The 24,545-nt window shown below is 37.2% G+C and overlaps 1 protein-coding gene across 6 annotated transcripts in view; it reads left to right on the top strand.

The window, feature by feature from the left end:
• Positions 1-24,545, top strand: part of LOC127865917 (CCR4-NOT transcription complex subunit 6-like) — a 133,388-nt gene that overhangs the window by 51,709 nt on the left and 57,134 nt on the right. For all 6 annotated transcript variants that reach the window (XM_052406005.1, XM_052406004.1, XM_052406002.1 and 3 more), the window contains one exon: positions 13,607-13,675. In XM_052406005.1, the coding sequence (XP_052261965.1) occupies positions 13,607-13,675 (69 nt within the window). The remainder of the gene's footprint in view (positions 1-13,606; positions 13,676-24,545) is intronic.

Below are 24,545 nucleotides of genomic sequence, written 5' to 3'. Positions count from 1 at the left end.
AGTATCCGAATATTCGGTCCGGGACCGAATATTCGGATATTCGGATATTCGTTGACATCCCTAATTGTATTGGATTCTTAGTATGATTAGCTACACAAATAACAATATCTTGTGAATAATGTCAAAAGAAAGCATCAAGAAAAATATTATCTATGCGATACATTTTGGTTCTTATTAAGCAGGGTCAGGTAAATTCCTATAGATTTCAATTAGTAGCCAATTTTGGTGTCAGTTTCTTTCACCTTCTTTCAAAAAGTGCATAATGTGATCTTAGAAAAAATATGCATATTTTTTGCTAATCAGTTACACGTCAATATCAGTGCTCCAGCTAGGCCTAAATTGAAGGGCGCCCTGACCTTCCGAACATCCGCCCTGCCGTTCCTAGGGCCCCCCCCCCCCCTATCCTTAATTTTTTTTTTTTTTTTTTAAATATGATAAGTAATAAATCTCTTATTTCATTGTATTTCATTTATTCCTCAGTGTAGACATTATATTTGAATAGGTTTAATAATGGTTTAATAATCCTAGGAATAAAATATTCTAACAATTATTAATAACATATAAATTAACATGCAACAGGAAGCATTCCAGAAACGCCTGCATGCTTGAAAGTGCCCTTTTGACAAAATACTGCGGGTCGAAAGTGCCCTTTTGACAAATAAGCCCTCCCCCCCTGCCCTTTAAATCTTAGCTGGAGCACTGCAATATAGAAGCAGAATGCTATACATGTTATTATTTTAGATTTTTTCATAATAATATTGATAATTACAAATAATTTAAATAGTTCGCAATGTGTGTATCATATTTACATTAACAATCATTAAAATGCAAACTGCTAGTAAAAACTACCATTTATATGATAGAAATGTATATAAAGGTAAATTCTAGATAGCAAACTGAATCCTGTCATGTCCATACTTGCTCTGGCTGAAAAAATGTTAGTTATTTGAAATTACAGACGGTAGAATTGTGTACAAGTCTTTTGAAACAATTTACTGGATCAGAGAACTAAATGTGATTTGAAAACACATGCTGAAAGTCAATTTTTGCTTGGTTTGATGAAATTCTCCACCTTTTCTTACTATTGGCTAACCTTAGCATGTGTGTGGTCAAGTGTTGCTACTACTTTCACATTTGTATCTTGCCCCCAGGAAATATTGTGAATGTTATTTGTTTACTCATTACTTTCAAGGTCAGCCTTCCATCATCATGATGTATGACATACATTCAATTTTGATTGCATACTCATATTTATGCCTAATAATCCAAAGGCAATAATGTTGACATAAATGTAAAGGAAGACTTGAAAAACAATCTGTTAGTGGCTGAGTTGTCACAATAAAGAAATATTGTTATACCCCCACAAACGAAGTTTAAGGGGGTATATAGGAGTGAACTTGTCTGTCGGTCGGTCTGTCTGTCAGTCCGTATTATGTGTCAGCTCTCTTATTCAAGTAGTTTTTATTGATCTTCACCAAACTTGGTCAGAAGTTGTATCTACATGATGTCTAGGCCAAGTTTGAACATGGGCCTTGTCAGGTCAAAAACTAGGTCACAGGGTCACTTAGTGCGTTTTAAACATTCAGCATGTTGTCCGCTCTCTAATTCAAGTAGTTTTCATTCCGATCTTCACCAAACTTGGTCAGAAGTTGTATCTAGATGATCTTAAGGCCAAGTTTGAACATGGGCCTTGCCGGGTCAAAAACTAGGTCACGGGGTCACTTAGTGTGTTTTAAACATCCAGCATGTTGTCCGCTCTCTAATTCAAGTAGTTTTCATCCGATCTTCACCACACTTGGTCAGAAGTTGTATCTAGATGATCTTAAGGCCAAGTTCGAACATGGGCCTTGCCGGGTCAAAAACTAGGTCACGGGGTCACTTAGTGCATTTTTTAACATTCAGCATGGTGTCCTCTCTCTTATTCAAGTAGTTTTCATCCGATCTTCACCAAACTTGGTCAGAAGTTTTATCTAGGTGATCTGAAGGCCAAGTTCGAACATGGGCCATGCCAGATCAAAAACTGGGTCACAGGTTCACTTAGTACGTTTTACACATTGAGCATGGTGTCCGCTCTCTATTTCAAGTAGTTTAAAACCAATCTTCACCACACTTGGTCAGAAGTTGTAACTAGATGATGTGTAGGTCAAGTTCAAACATGGGCCATGCCGGGTCAAAAACTAGGTCACGGGTTCACTTAGTGCATTTTCAACCTCACCATGTTGTCCGCTCTCTAATTCAAGTAGTTTTCATCTAATCCTCAACAAACTTGGTCAAAAGTATTATCTAAATGATCTCTAGGACAAGTTTGAACATGGGCCATTCCGGGCCTAAAACTAGGTCACAGGGACACTTAGTGCGTTTTTTAACATTCAGCATGGTGTCCGCTCTCTAATTATACCTCCATTACCATTGGTAATGGGAGCTATATAGGAGTCACTTTGTCGGGCGGTGCGACAGTCTGTCTGTCCCGAAATTTCATCCGATCCTCACCAAACTTGGTCAAAAGTTGTATCTAGATGATGTCTAGGTCAAGTTTGAATATGGGTCATGCCAGTTCAAAAACTAGGTCACGGGGTCACTTAGTGTGTTTTAAACTGAAAGTTTGTCCGGACCATAACTATGTCATTTATCATTAGATTTTAAAATGACTTGGTACATTTGTTCATCATCATGGGACGGTGTGTCGTGTGAAAAAAGTACATTAATATCTCAAAGGGCAAGGTCACACTTGCAGTTCAAAGGTCAAATGCTCCTCCGGGCCATTACTTTGTCATTTATTGAGAGATTTTAAAATCATTTGGCAAATTAGTTCACCATCATTGGACGGTGTTTTGCACGAAAGAATTACGTCGATATCTCCAAAGTCAAGGTCACACTTTAAGTTCAAAGGTCAAAAATGGCCATAAATGACCTTGTCCGGGCCATAACTATGTTGTTCATTGTGAGATTTTAAAATCATTTGGCACATTTGTTCACCAATATTGGACAGTGTGTCGGTAAAAGAATTACATTGATATCTCCAAAGTCAAGGTCACACTTTGAGTTCAAAGGTCAAAAATGGCCATAAATGACGTTGTCCTGGCCATAACTATGTCGTCTATTGTGAGATTTGAAAATCATTTGGCACATATGTTCATTACATTGGACGGTGTGTCAAGCGAAAGAATTACGTCGATATCTCCAAGGTCAAGGTCACACTTTGAGTTCAAAGGTCAAAAATGGCCATAAATGAGCTTGTCCATGCCATTACTATGTCGTTCATTGTGATTTTTTAAAATCATTTGGCACATTTGTTCACCATCATTGGACGGTTTGTTGCGCGAAAGAGTTAGTCGATATCTTCAAGGTCAAGGTCAAACTTTTCGTTTTAAGGTAAAAAATGGCCATAAATAAGCTTGTCCGGGCCATAACTATGTAGTTTATTGAAAGATTTTAAAATCATTTGGCTCTTTTGTTTACCATAATTGGACGGTGTGTCGTGCAAAAGAATAACGTCGATATCTCTAAGGTCAAGGTCACACTTTAAGTTCAAAGGTCAAAAATGGCAATAAATGATCTTGTCTGGGCCATAACTATGCCATTCATTGTGAGATATAAAAATGACTCTGGACATTAATTTTGTTCACAGTCATTGGACGGCGTGTCATCTGAATGAACTCAAGAGTTCAAAGGTCAAAATGGCTATAAATGATAATGGCATAATAATTCTTAAAAATTGCAAAAATTAGATTTTCTTGTTTTGTGAAGACAGGATGAACAATAGTCTGTGTCAATGCGGCATGCGGGGGTATACGTCACGTCTGTGACAAGGCTCTAGTTTAAGTAGTTTACATCTGCTCTTCACCAAACTTGGTAAGAAGTTTTATGGAGATGATCGTAAGGCCAAGTTAGAACATGGGCCTTTCTGGGTCAAAAACTAGGTCAAGGGGTCACTTAGTGCGTTTTAAAAATTGAGCATGGTGTCCGCTGTTTTTTGTGAAGACGACATGCAAAATATTATGTGTCAATGCGGCATGTGGGGGTATTCGTCACGTCTGTCACAAAGCTCTAGTTGATTTTATAAGCTCTGTTCTTGTCTGGTCAAAAGCCAGCAAGCTTGTTCCACGGCAGTCTATGTGTTGTCTGTTTGTGGATTTGTAATTTTGTCCTTTGGAACAAAATATCAGAAACTGGTGGCTAATCTTCGAAGCCCAGACTGACAAATGACAATGGTATGGTCTAAAACTCATAGAAACTAACATTAGAAAAGTATATTGCAAATATTAGCTGAAATCAGAATGTACGCTGTTTGGTACAAAATGCTCTTGGACCAAACTGCCGGCTTGTTTTAGCGCTCACCTGAGCAGGATAATGAGCTGTTGTGGCCTGTGCATATCCAGCACCTTTTTTGTGCTTCATGGGTTTTGTAACTTTAAGCTCATAACCACTTTACAGATCATTTACATTTTTGAATATGGTTCAAGTGTTATTAAATACTAAGTCACTGGGTAAGTCTTATGACATTAGGTGTACTAGGTGAGCACTTTAAGGTCATTATGGCCATCTTGTTTGTTTGGATGATTGAATTTGCATTACTTCAACCCCACTACATTTTAGACAGACAGTTCATATTTTACACAGGTCACTTAATATTGGCCAAGTTTAGACATTTAATATAACATTTCAGTAGCACCTGGTGCTCTGGCAAGTATAATTATCCCCACGCTTTTTGAAAAAAAGGTGGGGATATTGTGGTTATCTCCGCCGTCCGTCCGTCTGTCTGTCTGTCTGTCCGTCCGTCCTGGCCACTATCTCCTCCTACACTAAAAGCACTAGAACCTTGAAACTTACACACATGGTAGCTATGAGCATATGTGCGACCCTGCACTATTTGGAATTTTGATCTGACCCCTGGGTCAAAAGTTATAGCGGTTGGGGTGGGGCCGCGTCAGAAATTATCACTCATTTTTTTAGGTTATTTTACATTTACTTCTTTATTTCTACACCGATTCACTTCAAATTGATACTGGACCTCTCTTATGACAATACGGTCAATCTCAACCATGCATGGCCCCATTCCCAACCCTGGGGCGCCCCGCCCACATAGGCCACACCCACCAAAAATTTCCATTTACTATAATTTTTTCATTTCTACATCGATTCACTTCAAATTGATACTGAACTTTTGTTATGACATTAGGGTCAATCTCAACTATGCATGGCCCCAATCCTAACCCTGGGGCGCCCGCCCACATAGGCCACACCCACCAAAAAATTCCATTTACTATAATTTTTTCATTTCTACACGGATTCACTTAAAATTGATACTGAACTTCTCTTATGACATTAGGGTCAATCTCAACTATGCATGGCCCCATAACCAACCCTGGGGCCCCGCCCACATAGACCACACCCACCCAAAATTGCCTTTACTATTATTTCTTCATTTCTACACCGATTCACTTCAAATTGATATTGAACTTCTCTTATGACAATACAGTCAATCTCAACTATGCATGGCCCCATTACCAACCCTGGGGCGCCCCCCCCCCCACATAGACCACACCCACCCAAAATTGCCTTTTACTATAATTTCTTCATTTCTACACCGATTCACTTCAAATTGATACTGAACCTCTCTTATGACAATACGGTCAATCTCAACTATGCATGGCCCCATTACCAACCCTGGGGCCCCGCCCACATAGACCACACCTGCCCAAAATTGCCTTTTACTATAATTTCTTCATTTCCACACCGATTCACTTCAAATTGATAATGAACTTCTCTTATGACAATACGGTCAATCTCAACTATGCATGGCACAATTACCAACCCTGGGGCGCCCTGCCCACATATGTCACACCCACCCAAAATTGCCTTTTACTATAACTTCTTCATTTCTACACCAATTCACTTCTAATTGATGATGAACTTCTCTTATGACAATACGGTCAATCTCAGCTATGCATGGCCCCATTACCAACCCTGGGGCACATCTAGGTCAAACATTCGGCGTGGGGATACGCGTCGGCCTCTGCCGCGCCATTTCTAGTGTATCTTAGCGTGACAAATGTTTTTTTTGCTATATAGCTGTGTAATTTTTTTTAACCTAGATGTGAAGTGTTTATGAAACATTTACAAGTTATGTAAAGAATTCAGCTGTAATGTTGCTGTGTTTAACATTTTAAGAACTTTCTTTAATCACCATGACAAGTGAATATTCTCACAATTTAAATGCTTATTTCAAAAGAAACAATATATTATGTTATATCCATTCTGAGGAAAGCATTTGCTCAATTGTTAAAATTTGTTAGCTTTCTTGATTTAATGTGATGACTGTTTTGTTGGCATGTGCAGTAAAACTGCGATAACTCGAAGTAGCACGGGACTGACCTCGATGCTCGAGTAATCGCAGGTTTCGAGTAATCCATGGTATTATTTGTGTTCACTGTTTCGGTTGGTGATGCTTAACTTCTGACCGCAAACGCTTTATTTACATGTAAGACGGTGCTTGGAAAAGAAAAGGTTTTTTAAAAATCGCTTAAGGTTACAATATACTAAACTGAACAATAAGAATTATCGTTCATTCATTTAATTCAATCAACATACACACATAACAGATATAAAATCAAACATATTCAAACAATATTCAATGTTCATGTAGCATATTTAAAATAGCACACAAGGTACGTACATGTGCATAAAAAAACACGAAAAACAATTGCTCAGGAGTTTGACAATTTGTAAGACTATTTGCTTTCTGTGTTGCCATGATGCAGCGCAAATGACAAGAAGGAAATTTAGTTAAGAGATTCCGCTGTATTATCTGCTACGCTCTTTTTTATACCATACATTTTATCGATTGCTCGTAATTATTTAATTATCATTAAAACTGTGTAGCTTTTATCTGCATCTCAAAGGATGACAATTTGCAATGTTTCTCAAACTGCGACCATCTTCATACCTAATCAAGCGTTTTTTGTCTGCTTGATTGCGCTGTTTTTACAACTCCAATATTTTTAGCAACAACCAGAAGAGAAAGTGTTTGAAAAATTGCCATTTATTTAGGTGTGAAATACCTTTCAGGGACCAGCACACATCCTCGAGTTATCGAAAATCGCATGTTTTAGTGATTGCGGGAATTTCTATATAGAAATTAAAGGAAAATGTTAGGGACTTCCTTTAATGCTCGAGTAATCGCCAGTTTTCGAGAAATCGCCAGCTCGAGTTATTGCAATTCTACTGTAATCAAATCAGAATATAAATGTTTGTTTGTTTTGGTTAGAAATAAACAGCATTTTTTTTTGTTTCACATGTTATTTATTACTGAAACTTCTTGCTGCTTAATTAATGTTAGTTAAATAAATGTCATAATGTTTGCCATCTCATGTGGATAATTTGTCATTTATGGTTAATCTGCTGCCGTTGTCAACATCTTTAATGAAGCATCAACCTGTGATTGTTCCATTCCTGCATGTTGTATCGCGCTAAAAGTTTTTTTTAGACATAAGTCCTTTTGGCATTTACACATGAAGAATGTTATATTTTGAATGATACCTTTATAGACTGAAATACAAGTACTATGACTTCTATGTGTTCCTATAAATCCATATTCAATTAATGTATGTGCAAGCTTTTCCAGTGTGGTTTTTTTCAACATTTTGGGAATGGGGCCGGGTCCCTTTGGTTTGGGGAAAATGACGGTGTTTTGACCGAATTGGGGAAATTAGTGTTGTTGTTTTGTTAGTTTTTTCTTACAAATGCTTCAGAAATGAGAATTAAAGTGTTTTGAATATTTAATTTAATAAAGTGTAACTTGTACAGCTGGATGGGAGATTATTTAAATGTTGATGAAAAAAAAAAAAAAAAATTACCTATAATGCTTTCCCAAGAATTTTCCTAAGGCACTGTTGCAAAGTCCTGAATTAAACAAAGAGCATATCAGGTTTATCACGAGGCCATGTAAAAAATATTATGCTATTTAATAAAAAAATTAATTAAGTATAAGGTGTGGACAATAAACTGCATATTAATATTATAAAGGTTCTCTTTATAATATGTAAGATACAAAAATGTATACATGCAGCAAACACCCACAATAAAAGTGGCAAAAGTTGAATATCTGCACTTGTCGTCTGCAACAATTCTCTAAGGCACGATTTAATGTTTTAACATCATTCTTTAACAGAAACTCCTAACTTAACTGGGAACTTGTAAGTCATTAATTATGCCCCTCTTCCAAGAAGGGGTATATTGTTTTGCTGGCTGTCTGTCGTTAGATGTCGGTAGACAAGTTATGTCGGTAGATGTCGGAAGACCAGTTTGTTTCCAATCAATAACTCGTCAACGGATTAACCGATTGGCTTGAAACTTCACATTTGCATTGGCCTTGGACAGTAGATGACTTCTATTGAAATTGGGGTCATTAGGTCAAAGATCAAGGTAACTATCACACTTAGTGTGAAAATCGTTTCCGATCAATAACTCAACGATTTTCTTGATACTTCACAAGTGCATTTGCCTTGGACAGTAGATGACCTATACAGAAATTGTGGTCACTAGGTCAAAGGTCAAGGTCTTTATCACACTGTGTGTGGAATTAGTTTCCGATCAGTGACTCGTCAACGAATTAACCAAATTGCTTGATATTTAACAAGTGCATTGGCCTTGGAGAGTAGATGACTCCTATTGAAATTGGGGTCACTACGTTAAATTTCAAGGTCACTATCACACTTAGTGTTAAAATCGTTTCCAATCAATAACTCGTCAACCAATTGACAGATTGGCTTGATACTTTACATGTGCATTGGCCTTGGACAGTAAATGACCCCTATCAAAATTGGGGTCACTTGGTCAAAGGTCCCTGTCACAATAAGTATGAAAATTGTTTCCGATCAATAACTCATCAACGAATTGACCAATTTGCTTGATACTTCACATGCGCATTAGCCTTGGGCAGTAGATGACCCTTATTGAAATTGGGGTCACTAGTTCAAAGCCCTATTTGGAAGGGCATATGTCTCGGACCGCAGAACACTTGGTTGTTTACACGAAGTGCTGCTGTTTTGTCTGCAAGAACTGTCCATTATTGACAGTTTTGTAATTGTTGTTACAATGATTTGGAAATTTATGCATAGCAGTATTGTAATTGTTTAGCCCAATTAGACTATGACCAGGGCAAAAATATATTGTCTACATTTTTTTTTATAGTCTTGGTTGTGACTTTTTACCAGTTTGGTGCAGACTGGTTTAATTTTTTAATAGATTAGGTATCATTGTTCCAGACTTCCAGACATGCTTGTTTAACTTCAAATGAACTAAGTGGGAATTGTTAAAACTGCAAAAGTGTAAAAATTTGTCTAATTTGATGTCAATAGAAATTAGTGTTCATTTGTATGTTTAGCTGGAAGTGCTCAAAGTGAGCTATTGTGATCACCACATGTCTGGGTTGCTCTCTGTGTGGTCAAGAGGCAGCATTTAAAAAAGAAAAATCCAATTTTGATGGAATTTGATTAGACTTTATATCCAGGCCAAAGTCAAATCTGGGTCAAAGGCACCAACAAAACAAGGTCATCAGGTCCAGTCTTAGAAAAACCTTGTCACACTGCAATTCCGATATATCACGGTAAATTTCACTACTTGTCATTCTGTCTCTGTACTTGAAATACATCACAAAAATGGCTACGAGCAATACAAACACCATATAAATAAACATGTACATATGCTTTATTACACAATTAAACAAATCGTCTTGTCCGCTGTATTTTTGTTCCAACTGCATATTCTTCTTGCGTGATAGCTCAGTATGCCTGTAAATATAAAATCAAAACAACTGTAAACAATAGTGGCATGCTGCCTGGGTATTCTAAAGGATTATTTACAAAGGTACATTTAAATGTATGCACAATAATATTTTGTACATATTTTACGGTAAGAATTCTTCTTTAAAGCTGATTTGCGAGCGATCGTATACATGAAAATAAAAAGATATAATTTACATTTTGGTTTCTATGATAAACAAAACTTACACAGATACGTATGTAGTTATGAAAATGTTCATCTAGGAATTGGTTTGCAATTATTACAATACAAATATGTAGCAGGGCTGTATCAAAAATGAAAACATTGGGGGCAATTTGACAAATTAACCGCAATACGATTAAGTTCGACATTTCTCGAGTTATATTGCGCACCGGATATATCGCACTCGCGATCTTTGGATCCCACCAACTGCGATATATCGGCGTTGCAGTGTACCACCCTAGAGGCGCGATTTGAAATGCAATCTGGATGAAACTTGGTCAGGATGTTTATCTCGACAATATCTAGGCCAAGTTGGAAGCTGCCTCAAGTGAGTCCTAATAAAAGGTCACTAAGTCAGATCTGTATGTCTCAATCTTGATGAAACTTTATCAGAATGTTATGCTGACAATGTCTAGGTAGAGTTTGATGTTGTTAGTGTGTTAAGAAAAATAGGGTATGTAAGTCAAATCATAGAAAACCCCTATTACCATTCTTGAAGCCAAAATCTTGATCATGCTATTTTCATCTTTAAAATATCAAGGCAATGTGTGAATCTGGGTAACAATAGGGTTAGGAACTAGAATATGAGGTCAAGTATTTGACTACAAGAGTACCATAAGGTCAGTTGAGTGATTCTGGGCCACCAAGGCTGTCATACAAGTTTTATGCATAATTTCATTTGAAGATTAACACCCTTTAAGTAAGTAGCTTATACCAGTTTTTATTGACCGGAATGAAATTTCATCTTCAGGCTTTATCAATGTTCATGAATAATTAATGCTATAATTTGTGTAAAAATCGTTAGTTTAATATAGGCAGCCTCAATAGCAATATATTTGAATTAATTTAAATACTAAATATTGCCTGCAGTTTGTATTACTAGTTTGTTGGGAGGCAGTCATGTGAAGTCTCTATAATAAATGCCTTGATGTTATTGTGTGGAATAATAGTTACGATATTTTGCTCTTAGGCGATTTACTGTTATTAAACATGGTAATCTGTATGCACATGGCACTCTGGAATGTTATATGTGTGTGCATTTTTAGCATAAAATTATTTTCCCCGCCGAAAATTTTTTTCGAGGGGTTATAGTTATAGTCTCCGTCCTTCTGTCTGTCGTCCATCCTTCCGTCCGAAACTTTGTCCAGAGCAAAACTCCAAATCTATTCAATTCAAATCTATTCAATGGATTTACTTTTAAGGGGCCTTTTCACAGATTTTGGCATATATTGAAGCTTGTTATTAAATGTTTTTAATTGATAAATTTAAACATTGGACCTAAAAATCTCCAGTAAAAAAACAAGAATACAATTAATTAAAGGAAAAAAAAGGTAACCCTCAACTGGGCTCGAACCACTGACCCCTGGAGTCCTGGAGTAAAAAGTCTCCCGCTTAGACCACTCGACCATCCGCGCTCATGCTATAAGCGGATGTATTTATTACTTATATAAGTAATTATCGTAGTTTCCCAAAATATAAGGACAACAACAGAACTTTCAAAATTATTCAATTGTTTCGCTTTGCAACGCTTTATAATTTTCATGTGTTCAAATTGTCAAAAGATGCATATAATGGATATTTTAGAGCATGGCAAATGTCCAGTATTACTATCTCCTCACAAATATCATAACTAAAACGAAAATTTGCGAATCTGAAACAACTTTTTTAATTTTGTCAATTTACCAAAACGTGAAAATGCCCCTTTAAACTTAGAATATAAACAGATGGCAACTAGGAGAAGTGCAGTGACTAAGAACCATATCTCTATCTACCTTAGGTTTTAATTATCTCCCTATATTTAATTTTGAAATAAATTTTTGTCCAGAGCATAACTCTAATTCTACTGAAGGGATTTACTTGAAACTTGAAATATAAACAGATGGCAAGTAGTAGAAGTGCAGTGATTAAGAACCATAACTCTATCTACCTTAGTTTTTTAATAATCTCCGTTTATATAATTTCAAAGTAAATTTTTGTCCGGAGCATAACTCTAAATCTACTGAAGGTATTTACTTAAAACTAGAAATATAAACTGATGGCAACTAGGAGAAGTGCAGTGAACATGAACCATAATTTTTTGGCCGTAGTTTTTGAATTATCTCCCTTTATTTTTATATTATTATTTTTCTTTTCTTTTTTATTAATTTATAATTTTAAATTATATTTAATTTAATTACATAGTAAATATTTTAGCTTTTCAATTTTTATGTTAGGGTGGCATATAGCAGTTGAACTTTGAAAACTTAAACATTGGACTTTTGAAATATTGTAGATAGCAACTTGATATTTGGCATGCATGTGTATCTCATTCACAGCACATTTTGAGTAGTGAAAGGTCAAGGTCATTCTTCAAGGTCAAAAGTAAAAAAATACAATCCAATGGAAGTAATAAGCTTTAAAAGGGAGATAATTTCTTAACCTGCCAGATGATATATTGAACTTTTATTTTAAAGTGGCGCAATAGGGGGCATTATGTTTCTGACAAACACATCTCTTGTAAATATCTCCCTTTGTCTAATTTTACAATAATATTTTAATTTGAACACATAAGTATTCACTGTTAAATGAATAGATGAGTTTAAGGAAAAATACAGTGATCAAGAACAGTAACTGTTTATAGTCTTCTTTTTAATTGCCTCCCCATCTTTCATTTTCATGTATTTTATTCTCTACAGCATAACTCCAACACTACATAACTAATTGATCATTGAAATATAAATAGATGGCAATGGTGCCATGTCTTACAAATATTATTTTACTCTCTAAAACGAATGTTGTCATACAAGCAAGCACATTGCGGTGAGGATTTGGCACTGCTGTGACAAGCTCTTGTTTAATGGGTGAACAAATTCTGCTTAAATATGCAGAGATTCTTGTCTCTTTTTGTAGGTATGATAAATAGGTAATGTCTCTGATTTACCCAAGCTGGTTTTCTACTACAATATTCAAATTGCTCTGACATCTTAATATTTCCTTCACACAAACTTTTCAAAGCGCATCTTAAGATTGTACGTTTATCATATGCAAATTAAAAGGAGGTTACTTTAAAAGTAAACAATTAATTTTGAAAGACATAATAAAATGTCTATATTTAAATTGTCTACCCAGGTAAAAGACAAATAAGTAAGTAAAATAAGTACCCAGTAAATTTCTATTCCTTGAAAAGGAAAGTTGTTCCAGTCCCCACTTTCTTGTTGTTGATGGATATCATTTAATAGTCATTAACCTCTGTGGTGTATAATTTCTTATTTGTTAACTCTTGTGAACTGTCACAATGCCTTTAAATGAAGTTGTTTGTTTTTTTCAGAGGTTTGGGAACTACAAATTTTTTGCTTGTTCTTTCAACACGGCCTTAATGTTTGTTGTTTTGCATTGCAAAAATCAGCAAACACATGTAATTTGCAACAAAAATCTTAAGTGCTTTTTTCTGTTCTTAAGTGCACATTAAAACAAACAACAATAAAACCATATTGCTGCTGCTAGTATTCATGATAAAATAGTTTTAAAAAGTCCTGTACATAGAACATATAAGGATTATCTCACTTTCATTCACAAGGCAAGTTGTAACCATAAGTTACAGTACATACCTGCTACATTTCAGTCAACTCCACCCATCCTCCTCAGAGACAGTGGATCCCGCTGGCACGTCCAGACCCTGGCAGGCCTGCAGGTGAGTGTCAGGGGAGGCAACTGAGTTGGCATATTTTTCTTACCTGCCAGTGACAGGGGGAGGTAACTGACACTGCGCTTGTTGCTTAGCTGCCTGGTGTGGCTGGAGACCACATTTCTTGTAAGGTTTTGGATGGGCTGTTGTAAGTGTGCTACATTGCTGTCAACTCAACCCTTCCCCATAAGTTCTTCAAATTTGGAAAATCGATTACAATTGAATTGCAATTAATTGTATAAGTTGTTAAGTGTTAGTTTGCAGTAAGACTTTTATTGTCCCCTACCGGTGAAACCGGAGGGGAATTATGGTTTGCACTCCGTCTGTCTGTCAGTCAGTCAGTCGGTCAGTCAGTCACACTTTTCTATATCCTGCGATAACTTTGAAAGTTCTTCATATTTTTTCATGAAACTTGAAGCACAGATAGATGGCAATATGGAGATTATGCACATCATTTCATTTTCTTCCTACGTCAAAAATTCTGGTTGCTATGGCAACAATTATATATACAAATAAATTACTGACAATGGTGGAGTTTCACCAGTAGGGGACCATATTGCTTGGCAATCTTTTGTTCTACCTATTTTTAATTTGCATTATTTTTGAATTTTATGTTTTAATTTATAAACAAGATATATGTTGCGATTAAAATCAAACCAGTTATATATCTTTGAAAACATACAAGTTTCAGATATGTTTCAAATATGTTAACTTTTGTTTCTTATAAAGATATGATTATGGACGTAGCTGGTTTAGACTCGCCTATATCTGTATATATATTAGCGCTTATTTAGAAGTAATTATGAAGTACTATTTTTTTGGTCAAATTCTCTCAAAAAAAAGTTTAGGTTATAGTTATACCCCCACAAACGAAGTTTAGGGGGGTATATAGGAGTGAACTTGTCTGACGGTCGGGCCGTGTCCGCATTCTAATTCAAGTAGTTTTCATCCGATTTTAACCAAACTTGGTCAGAAGTTGTATCTAGATGCTGTCAAAGCCAAGTTTGAACATGGGCCTTGCCTGGTCAAAAACTAGGTCACTAGGTCAGTGCGTTTCAAACATTCAGCATGTTGTCCGCTCTCTAATTCAAGTAGTTTTCATCCGATCTTTACCAAACTTCAGAAGTTTTATCCAGATGATCTCTAGGCCAAGTTTGAACATGGGCCATGCATGGCCAAAAACTAGGTCACAGGGTTACTATGTGCGTTTTTAGCTCACCTGATTGCTCAGGTGAGCTTTTGTGACCGGTCTTTGTCCGTCGAATGTCCGTCTGTTAACATTTGCTCGTAAACACTCTAGAGGCCACATTTCATGTCCCATCTTCATGAAACTTGGTCAGAAGCTTTGTTCCATTGAAATCTCGGCCGAGTTAGAAACTGGGTTGTGCCGGGTCAAAAACTAGGTCACTAGGTAAAAAAAAACAAAACCTTGTTAACACTGTAGTAGTCACATCCATGCCCAATCTTCATGTAACTTTGTCAAAATGTTTGTCTTTATGATATCTTGTTTGAGTTCAAAAGTGGTTCCGATCCGTTGAAAAGTGGGCGGAGCAGTTTTCCTTATTTCGCTATAGAGAAACCTTGTAAAACTCTAGAAGTCACAATTTTTGCCCAAGCATCATGAAAGTTTGTCAAAATATTGGTTTTATTGATATCTCGGACAAGTTTGAAAATGGTCGGGATCGGTGGGGGCAGTTTTCCTTATTCGGCTATAGAGAAACCTTGTAAACACTCTAGAAGTCACAATTTTTGCCCAATCATGAAAGTTGGTCAAAACATTGGTTTTATTGATATCTCAAACAAGTTTGAATATGATAGGGATCGGTGAAAAAACATGGCCACCAGTGGGCGGGGCATTTTTAACCAGGTTTTTAACCAGGTTTTCCGAAGGAAAAAACTGGTTATTAGATTGGCAAATGCGGGCGGGCTGGCTGGCTGGCGGGCGGGCGGAACAAGCTTGTCCAGGCCATAACTATGTTGTTCATTGTCAGATTTTAAAATCATTTGGCACATTTGTTCACCATCATTGGACGGTGTGTCGCGCGAAATAATTACATCATCTCCGAGGTCAAGGTCACACTTTGAGTTCAAAGGTCAAAAATGGCCATAAATGAGCTTGTCCTGGCCATAACTATTATATTCATTGTGAGATTTTAAAATCATTTGGCACATTTGTTCACCATCATGGGACGGTGTGTCGCACAAAAGAATCACGTCAATATCTCCAATGTCAAGGTCGCCACGACTAAAAATAGATTTTTTTTTTTTAAACAAACTTACAAAGGGGGTTAATTTTGTTTGTTCATTTCAAAAGTTCAGTTTGAGTTTTCTCCCTTTATCAGATTTTTTTTCACAATGAAAACCTGGTTTTGTGACAATTTTGTCCCTTGTTCTCTATTTGTATATCGTGAAAACATGTGAACACAGTAGAAGTCACATTTTTGGCCCAATTTTCATGAAATTTGCTCAGAACATTTGTTTCCTTGATACGAGAGTTGAGTTAAAAAAATGGTTCCGGTCAGTTGAATAACATGTTTGCTGGGAGGGGGGCAGTTTTCTCATTATGCCCCCCCCCCCCCCTTTCGAAGAAGAGGAGATATATTGTTTTGCTCATGTCGGTCCGTCCGTTCACCAGATCGTTTCCGGATGATAACTCAAGAGCGCTTATGCCAAGGATCATGAAACTTCATAGGTACATTTATCATGACTCGCAGATGACCCCTATTGATTTTCAGGTCACTAGGTCAAAGGTCAAGGTCATGATGACCCGAAATAGTAAAATGGTTTCAGGATGATAACTCAAGAACACTTATGCCTAGGATCATGAAACTTCATAGATACATTGATCATGACTTGCAGATGACCCCTATTGGTTTTCAGGTCACAAGGTCATGGTGACCCAAAGCAGTAAAATGGTTTCTGGATGATAACTCAAGAACGCTTATGCCTAGGATCATGAAACTTCATTGATCATGACTCGCAGATAACCCCTATTGGTTTTCAGGTCACTAGGTCAAAGGTCAAGGTCACGATGACCCAAAATAGTTAAATGGTTTCCGGATGATAACTCAAGAACGCTTAGGCCTAGGATCATGAAACTTCATAGGTACATTGATCATAACTCGTAGATGACCCCTATTGATTTTCAGGTCACTAGGTCAAAGGTCAAGGTCACAATGACCTAAAATAGTAAAATGGTTTCCGGATGATAACTCAAGAACGCTTAGGCCTAGGATCATGAAACTTCATAGGTACATTGATCATGACTCGTAGATGACCCCTATTGATTTTCAGGTCAAAGGTCAAGGTCACGGTGACCCGAAATAGTAAAATGGTTTCCAGATGATAACTCAAGAACGCTTATGCCTAGGATCATGAAACTTCATAGGTACATTGATCATGACTCAAAGATGACCCCTATTGATTTTCAGGTCACTAGGTCAAAGGTCAAGGTCACGGTGACCTGAAATAGTAAAATGGTTTCAGGATGATTACTCAAGAACGCTTTTGCCTAGGATCATGAAACTTCATAGGTACAATGATCATGACTCGCAGATGACCCCTGTTGATTTTCAGGTCACTAGGTCAAAGGTCAAGGTCATGGTGACCTGAAATAGTAAAATGGTTTCTGGATGATAACTCAAGAACGCTAATGCCTAGGTTCATGAAACGTCATAGGTATATTGATCATGACTCGCAGATGACCCCTATTGATTATCAGGTCACTAGGTCAAAGGTCAGGGTCACAGTGCAAAAAAAAACGTATTCACACAATGGCTGTCAAGGTCACGGTGACTCAACTTAGAAAAATGGTTGCCAGATGATAACTCAAGAATGCATAAGCCTAGGATCATGAAACTTCATAGGTACATTGATCATGACTCGCAGATGAAATAATGATGAAACTTGACCAGGATGTTTATCTGGACAATATCTAGGTCAAGTTCGACATTTGGTGAAGATTGAATGAACTGACTCCTCTCAGATGAGCGAACTAGGGCCATATTGGCCCTCTTGTTTAATGGTTACTGATGCTATGATTACATAAATGTTTAAAAACAAAAAGATGGATCCTACGATAACTCAAAAAGTAGGTAAACTTGGTTTATGAAACTCAGTTTATGGTTAGAGGGTATTAGCACGTTATATCCCTTTTTTCTCATACATTAGTTTTGGTGGCATTGGTTCCAGAAATATTAGTGACAACTAAAATCTGGATCCTGCAACAACTCAAAAAGGACTTAAGATATGTCAATAAAGCTAAAAGTATTGATAGAAGGCCATATGGGGAATAAGCAAATGGTTAAAGTTGTGTGTGTCTGTCCGTCTGCCTATTGGATCCTGTGATAGACAAAAAGCTAGATAGTCAGAACTCAGTATGTGGATAAAGGGCCTTATGAGGAACATGCATGCTATTTCAGTTTTTCTTTGGGACAATATTGTTATGGAAATAAGTGAAAAATAAAATCTGGATCCTAGAACAACTTAACATTTCCTAAATCTGGGTTGATGGAACTCTGTACATGGATAGAGGGCCATGTTGTGATTGTGCATGTAGTTTCTGTCTTTTTGTGAGACCAAAATTGTGGTTGCTATTGTTACAGAAATAATTGAAAAATAAAATCTGCAGTCTGCGATAACTTTAAAGTAGGTAAATTAAGTTAACATATTGTGATTCTGTTCTGTCTACGAAAAAATTAAATTTTAGGATGCTGGTGTTTTGTACGGTGACATAGAGGTTACATTCACTTATCTTTTTTTTAATTGCTCTCCTCTTTTTCCTATCTCGTGGCCACGAGTTAGCTATGTCGTGGCCACGAGATAGAAAAAAGAGGAGTGCAAAACTAAATTAAAGCGGCGTGCAATTTATAAAAGAGCGGTGCAGTAAATAAAGGGAGAGTGCATTAAACAAAAGAGGAGAGATTTTTCGCTATCTCGAGATCCCGAGTTAGTCAGCCAATCAAATTTTGCATAACATGTGTAAATATCCTATACGCATATATATAGCTGGTCAAAGCAGGCAAGGCTCTGATATAACATAACATACTACTATTAGTACTACTATTACTACTACTACTACTGCTGCTGTTGATGTTGCTGCTGTTACTACTATTACTACTACTACTACTACTTCTACTACTACTACTACTACCACCACTACTACTATTACTTCTATCGCTACTGCTGTTACAGCTCCTCCTTCTCCTCCTACTACTATTACTTCTGCTGCTGTTGCTAGTAGTAGTAGTAGCTTTAGCAGTAGCAGTAGCCGCCGCAGCAGCAGCAGCAGCCGCCACCACTGCAGCAGCAGTAGTAGTAGTAGTAGTAGTACTACTACTACTACTACGGCGGCGGCGGCGGGGGAGTAACAATCTCCACCGCCGCCGCTGCCGTAGAAGTAGTAGAAGTAGTAGTAGTAGTAGTAGTAGTAGTTCAGTAGCAGCAGCAGCGTCAGCAGCAGCACCAGCAGCAGTAGTACTCAAAGAAGTATGTTATGTTATATCAGCCCCTTGCCTGCTTTGACCAGCAATATATATGCATACAGAATATTTACACATGTTACACAAAATTTGATTGTCGTCGTCCATCGTCAGTCCATCGTTAGTCATCTGGTCGTGGTCCGTCGGTCATCCATCCGGCAGCATCCGGCGGTCGTCCATCGTCCGTCCATCGGTCGTCCATCCAGCATGGTCTGTCGGTCGTCCCTCGTCCAAACATTTGTCGTCCATCAATCGTCCATCGGTCGTCGTCCATGGGTCGGTCCTCCGTTGGTCGTCTGTTGTCGAAGTGGTAGTTGAAGTAGTTGTAGTAGTAGTAGTAAAAGTAGTAGCAGTAATAGAAGTAGTAGTATTATTAGAAGTAGTAGTAGTAGTTGTCATAGTTTTAGTAGTAGTAGTAGTAGTAGTAGTAGTAGTAGTAGTAGTAGTAGTAGCAGTAGTAGAAGTAGTAGTAGTAGCAGTAGTAGTAGTAGTAGTAGTAGTAGTAGTAGTAGTAGCAGAAGTAGCAGTAGTAGTAGTAGCAGTAGTAGTAGAAGTAGTAGTAGTAGTAACAGCAGCAACAACAACAACAGCAGCAGTAGTAGTAGCAGTAATAGTAGTACTTATAGAGTATGTTATGTTATATCAGAGCCTTGCCTGCTTTGACCAGCTATATATATGCGTACAGAATATTTACACATGTTTTGTTTAATGCACTCTGCCTTTATTTACTGCACCGCTCTATTTTTTATTGTACGCCGCTTTTATTTAGTTTTGCACTCCTCTTTTTATCCCCACGCTTTTTGAAAAAAAGGTGGGGATATTGTGGTGATCTCCGCCGTCCGTCCGTCTGTCCGTCCGTCTGTCCGTCCGTCTGTCCGTCCGTCCTGGCCACTATCTCCTCCTACACTAAAAGCACTAGAACCTTGAAATTTACACACATGGTAGCTATGAGCATATGTGCGACGGTGCACTATTTGGAATTTTGATCTGACCCCTGGGTCAAAAGTTATAGGGGTTGGGGTGGGGCCGCGTCAGAAATTATCACTCATTTTTTTAGGTTATTTTACATTTACTTCTTTATTTCTACACCGATTCACTTCAAATTGATACTGGACCTCACCTATGACAATACGGTCAATCTCAACCATGCATGGCCCCATTCCCAACCCTGGGGCGCCCCGCCCACATAGGCCACACCCACCAAAAATTTCCATTTACTATAATTTTTTCATTTCTACACGGATTCACTTCAAATTGATACTGAACTTTTGTTATGACATTAGGGTCAATCTCAACTATGCATGGCCCCAATCCCAACCCTGGGGCGCCCGCCCACATAGGCCACACCCACCAAAAAAATCCATTTACTATAAAAAAAATTTAGGTTATTTTACATTAACTTCTTCATTTCTACACTGATTCACTTCAAATTGATACTGAACCTCTCTTATGACAAAACGGTCAAACTCAACTATGCATGGCCCCGTTGCCAACCCTGGGGCGCCACGCCCACATAGACCACACCCGCCCAAAATTGCCTTTTACTATAATTTCTTCATTAATACACTGATTCACTTCAAATTGATACTGAACCTCTCTTATGACAATACGGTCAATCTCAACTATGCATGGCCCCATTACCAACCCTGGGGCACCCCGCCCACATAGGCCACACCCTCCCAAAATTGCCTTTTACTATAACTTCTTTATTTTTACACCCATTCACTTCTAATTGATACTGAACTTCTCTTATGACAATACAGTCAATCTCAACTATGCATGGCCCCATGATCAACCCTGGGGCGCCCTTGGGTCAAACATGCGGCGTGGGGATACGCGTCGGCCTCTGCCGCGCCATTTCTAGTTTCTATCTTGTGGCCACGACATAGCTAACTCATGGCCATGAAAAAGAAAAAAGAGGAGAGCAATTTTAAAAAAAGAGAAGCACCGTTCTTTTTTTAATTGTAGGGCACTTTTATTTCGTTTTGCACTCCTCTATTTTCTATCTCGTGGCCACGACATAGCTAACTCGTGGCCACGAGATAGAAAAAAAGATAAGAGCAATTTTAAAAAAGAGAAGTGAATGTCACCTCTATGCCACCGTAGTTTTGTCTGTGACAAAGCGGTTGTGTTCAATATTAGAGCCTTGATAGAAGTCAATAATCCCTACAAAAACATTTTAACCTTCCCGAAAGCCTCAGAAAATTGTCAGACCAAACTTTAAACATGGCAGTCAGACTTGCCGCTCTGTAATTAAATTGATCAGACCAATAAATAATATTTTGTACATATACTTTGGTATAGTTAATTAAATTTAATGAGATTAAAATATTGTTTTGCAGTACGTACGTAGCAACCATAAACATAAAATTATACAAAATATAAAATGTTTTGGATTATTATATTGTTTCCTAGTTTATTGAAATTAAAACCAAAGTACAATCCTACTACATGCATATTAAATAACTTAATTGAATTTGTTGAATGTTCAAAATGCAAGCGTTTAAAAGAAATGCAGTATGTCCTAAATATTACATCTGCAGAGCTTTAGTTTCAAAGTTATTGAGGGTATTTTTAACATCAATTCATCATGTTTTTGAACCTACTCAAAACTTGTAGGCTTTGTCTGCAGGACCAATAGTTTTTGGGAAGTCTTTTGTAAGAATTTTGTAAGGACACAATTCATTTAAATTCGACATACCTTTTTTTGTATATTCTTTAAAAAAATTACATACTGGTATTCCAAATATTTGTCAAAAGCTATACATTTGGTTGCCAACTTGCAAGTGTGTTATTGCTTCAATTTGTTGTTCGGTTGTGAATGAGCATCTTAAATAAAGATAGGCTTCAGGTTTGATTAGATCAATCTTGACTTTCATTTGGGTGAATTTCCATTCTAAGTAATCATATTTGATTTCATTCCAACTAATCATAGTTATCACTTGTATTCAAGGTTTTATGTCCAGGGTACAATTTAAAGTGCTGAGCATTTGCTCTTTCAGTAATGATTACATGTTAAATGAAAGACATTTACTATTTATATCTTGTAAACCTACTACTACTACTTTTACTACTACTACAACAACTACAACGACTACCACTTCAACGACGACGGATGACCAACCGACGACCGACCGATGGACGACCAACGGTTGACCGATGTTTGGACGAGTAATAGATGACCTACGGACGATGCCGGATGGACTGATGACTGGAGGATGGATGATGGACAACCTACGGACGATGCTGGATGGACGACCAACAGACAAACGATGTTTGGACGATGGATGACCGACGGATGCCGCCGGATGAACAACCAGATGATGGACGACTGACAGACGACGGTGGATGGACGACCTACAGACGACTGGAGAACTGACGATGGACGACTTAATGAAAACCGGACGACGACCGACGGACGACGACTACGAGGACGACGACAGCTATTACTACTACTACTACGACTACTGCTACCACTACTACTACTACTATTACTACTATCGCTACTGCTGTTACTGCTCCTCCTTCTACTACTGCTACTGCTGCTGTTGCTAGTAGTAGTAGTAGTAGTAGTAGTAGTAGTAGTAGTAGTAGTAGTAGTAGTAGTAGAAGTAGTAGTAGTAGTAGTAGTAGTAGAAGTAGTAGTAGCAGTAGTAGTAGTAGTAGTAGTAGTAGTAGTAGTAGTAGTAGTAGTAGTAGTAGTAGTAGCAGTAGCAGTAGCAGCAGTAGCAGCAGTAGTAGTAGTAGTAGTAGTAGTAGTAGTAGTAGAAGTAGTAGTAGTATTAGTAGTAGAAGTAGTAGTAGTAGTAGTAGTAGTAGTAGTAGTAGTAGTAGTAGTTGTAGTAGAAGTAGTAGTAGTAGCAGTAGCAGTAGTTGATAGAAATAAAGACCAATTTTACTCCAAATAATGCAATATCAAGACTTTCTCATCAAATTTCATACACTTGTTAAACTTAAAAAACATTTCACCACAGCAAAAATCATGTGTGTTCTGTCAAAATTGTATTTACATACAAATATATTATATTTTAACTATTCTTCGAAAAAACTATGAAAATTATTTCTGTTTATCCCATGACACCAAGAACACGCATTATCACAAGCAGAAAAAACTACGTTATCCTATCTTTTTATTGTTAACAAAACAACTATGAATGATTCATTGAATCAAGTTATATTATCAAGAAAGATAAATCAACTATTGTAACATAGTCAGTGACACACAAAAACATACAAATGTCCACAAACTTTTTATTGAAATTCATTTGCTTTAATTCGTTCAAAAATGATGCCGGTTGGTTGAAAAACATGGCCACCACAGGGGTGGGGCTATTTTCCTTTTATGGCTATAGAAAAACCTTGTTAACACTCTATAGGTCACATTTATTTTCCGATCATTATGAAACTTGGTCAGAAGATTTGTCCCAATGATATCTTGGATGAGTTCGAAAATGGTTTTGGTTGCTTTAAAAACATCGCCACTAGGGGCGGGGCATTTTTCCTTATATGGCTATAGTAAAACCTTGTAAACACACTAGAGGCCACATTTATTGTCCAATCTTTATGAAATTTGGTCAGGAGATTGGTCTCAATGATATCTTGGATGAGTACGAAAATAATTATGTTTGCTTAAAAAAAATGGCTTCCAATAGCGGGGCATTTTTCCTTATATGGCTATAGTAAAACCTTGTTAACACTCTAAAGGCCACATTTATTTTCCGATCTTCATGAAACTTGGTCAGAAGATTTGTCCAAATAATATCTTGTTATCTCAGGTGAGCGACTTTGGGCCTTTCAGGCCCTCTTGTTTAACATTCAGCATGGTGTCCGCTCTCTAATTCAAGTAGTTTTTATCCGATCTTCACCAAACTTGGTAAGAAGTTTTATCTAGTTCTAATTATCAAAACTAGGCCATCTTTTTTTAGTTGATCAACACCAACTCTACTGGAGGCAATTTATGATTTGTTAATGTTAATGGGTGTAGCTGAAACAAATATCTTTTATATCTGTAATGCCACGAGGTGATGAGTAATGCAACTGATGACATTTCTTTTTTGCCAGGTTTTATATCATGTAGTTTGTTTTACCATTTGCCACACTTAGTCATTATAGATTCATAATTTTTTACACAGGTGTTTAATTTTAATAGCTTTCTTAAAAAAGTTTAACCTTACGAACAAGAGGTCATTGACTGTAAACCAGTCAGCAGTAAGCCTCTGGCTAGGTAACAATTGCCTGGTGACCGTTACAAATTGTAGAATTAAAATAATATCTGCAGTGTCATCGCCCTTTTATTAGTAGTTTATTGGTCTGATGATTTTCTATGTCACCCCAGGATCATTTAAGCTTCTAAATCTGTTTCAGTACATTTAATGGTTGAAACTATCCCTGTAGCC

The sequence above is a fragment of the Dreissena polymorpha genome, chromosome 2 (genome assembly GCF_020536995.1).
Source record: "Dreissena polymorpha isolate Duluth1 chromosome 2, UMN_Dpol_1.0, whole genome shotgun sequence".
NCBI lineage: Eukaryota > Metazoa > Mollusca > Bivalvia > Myida > Dreissenidae > Dreissena > Dreissena polymorpha.
Note: the sequence above shows the minus strand (reverse complement) of the source record. Positions and strands in the feature narration are given on the sequence as shown.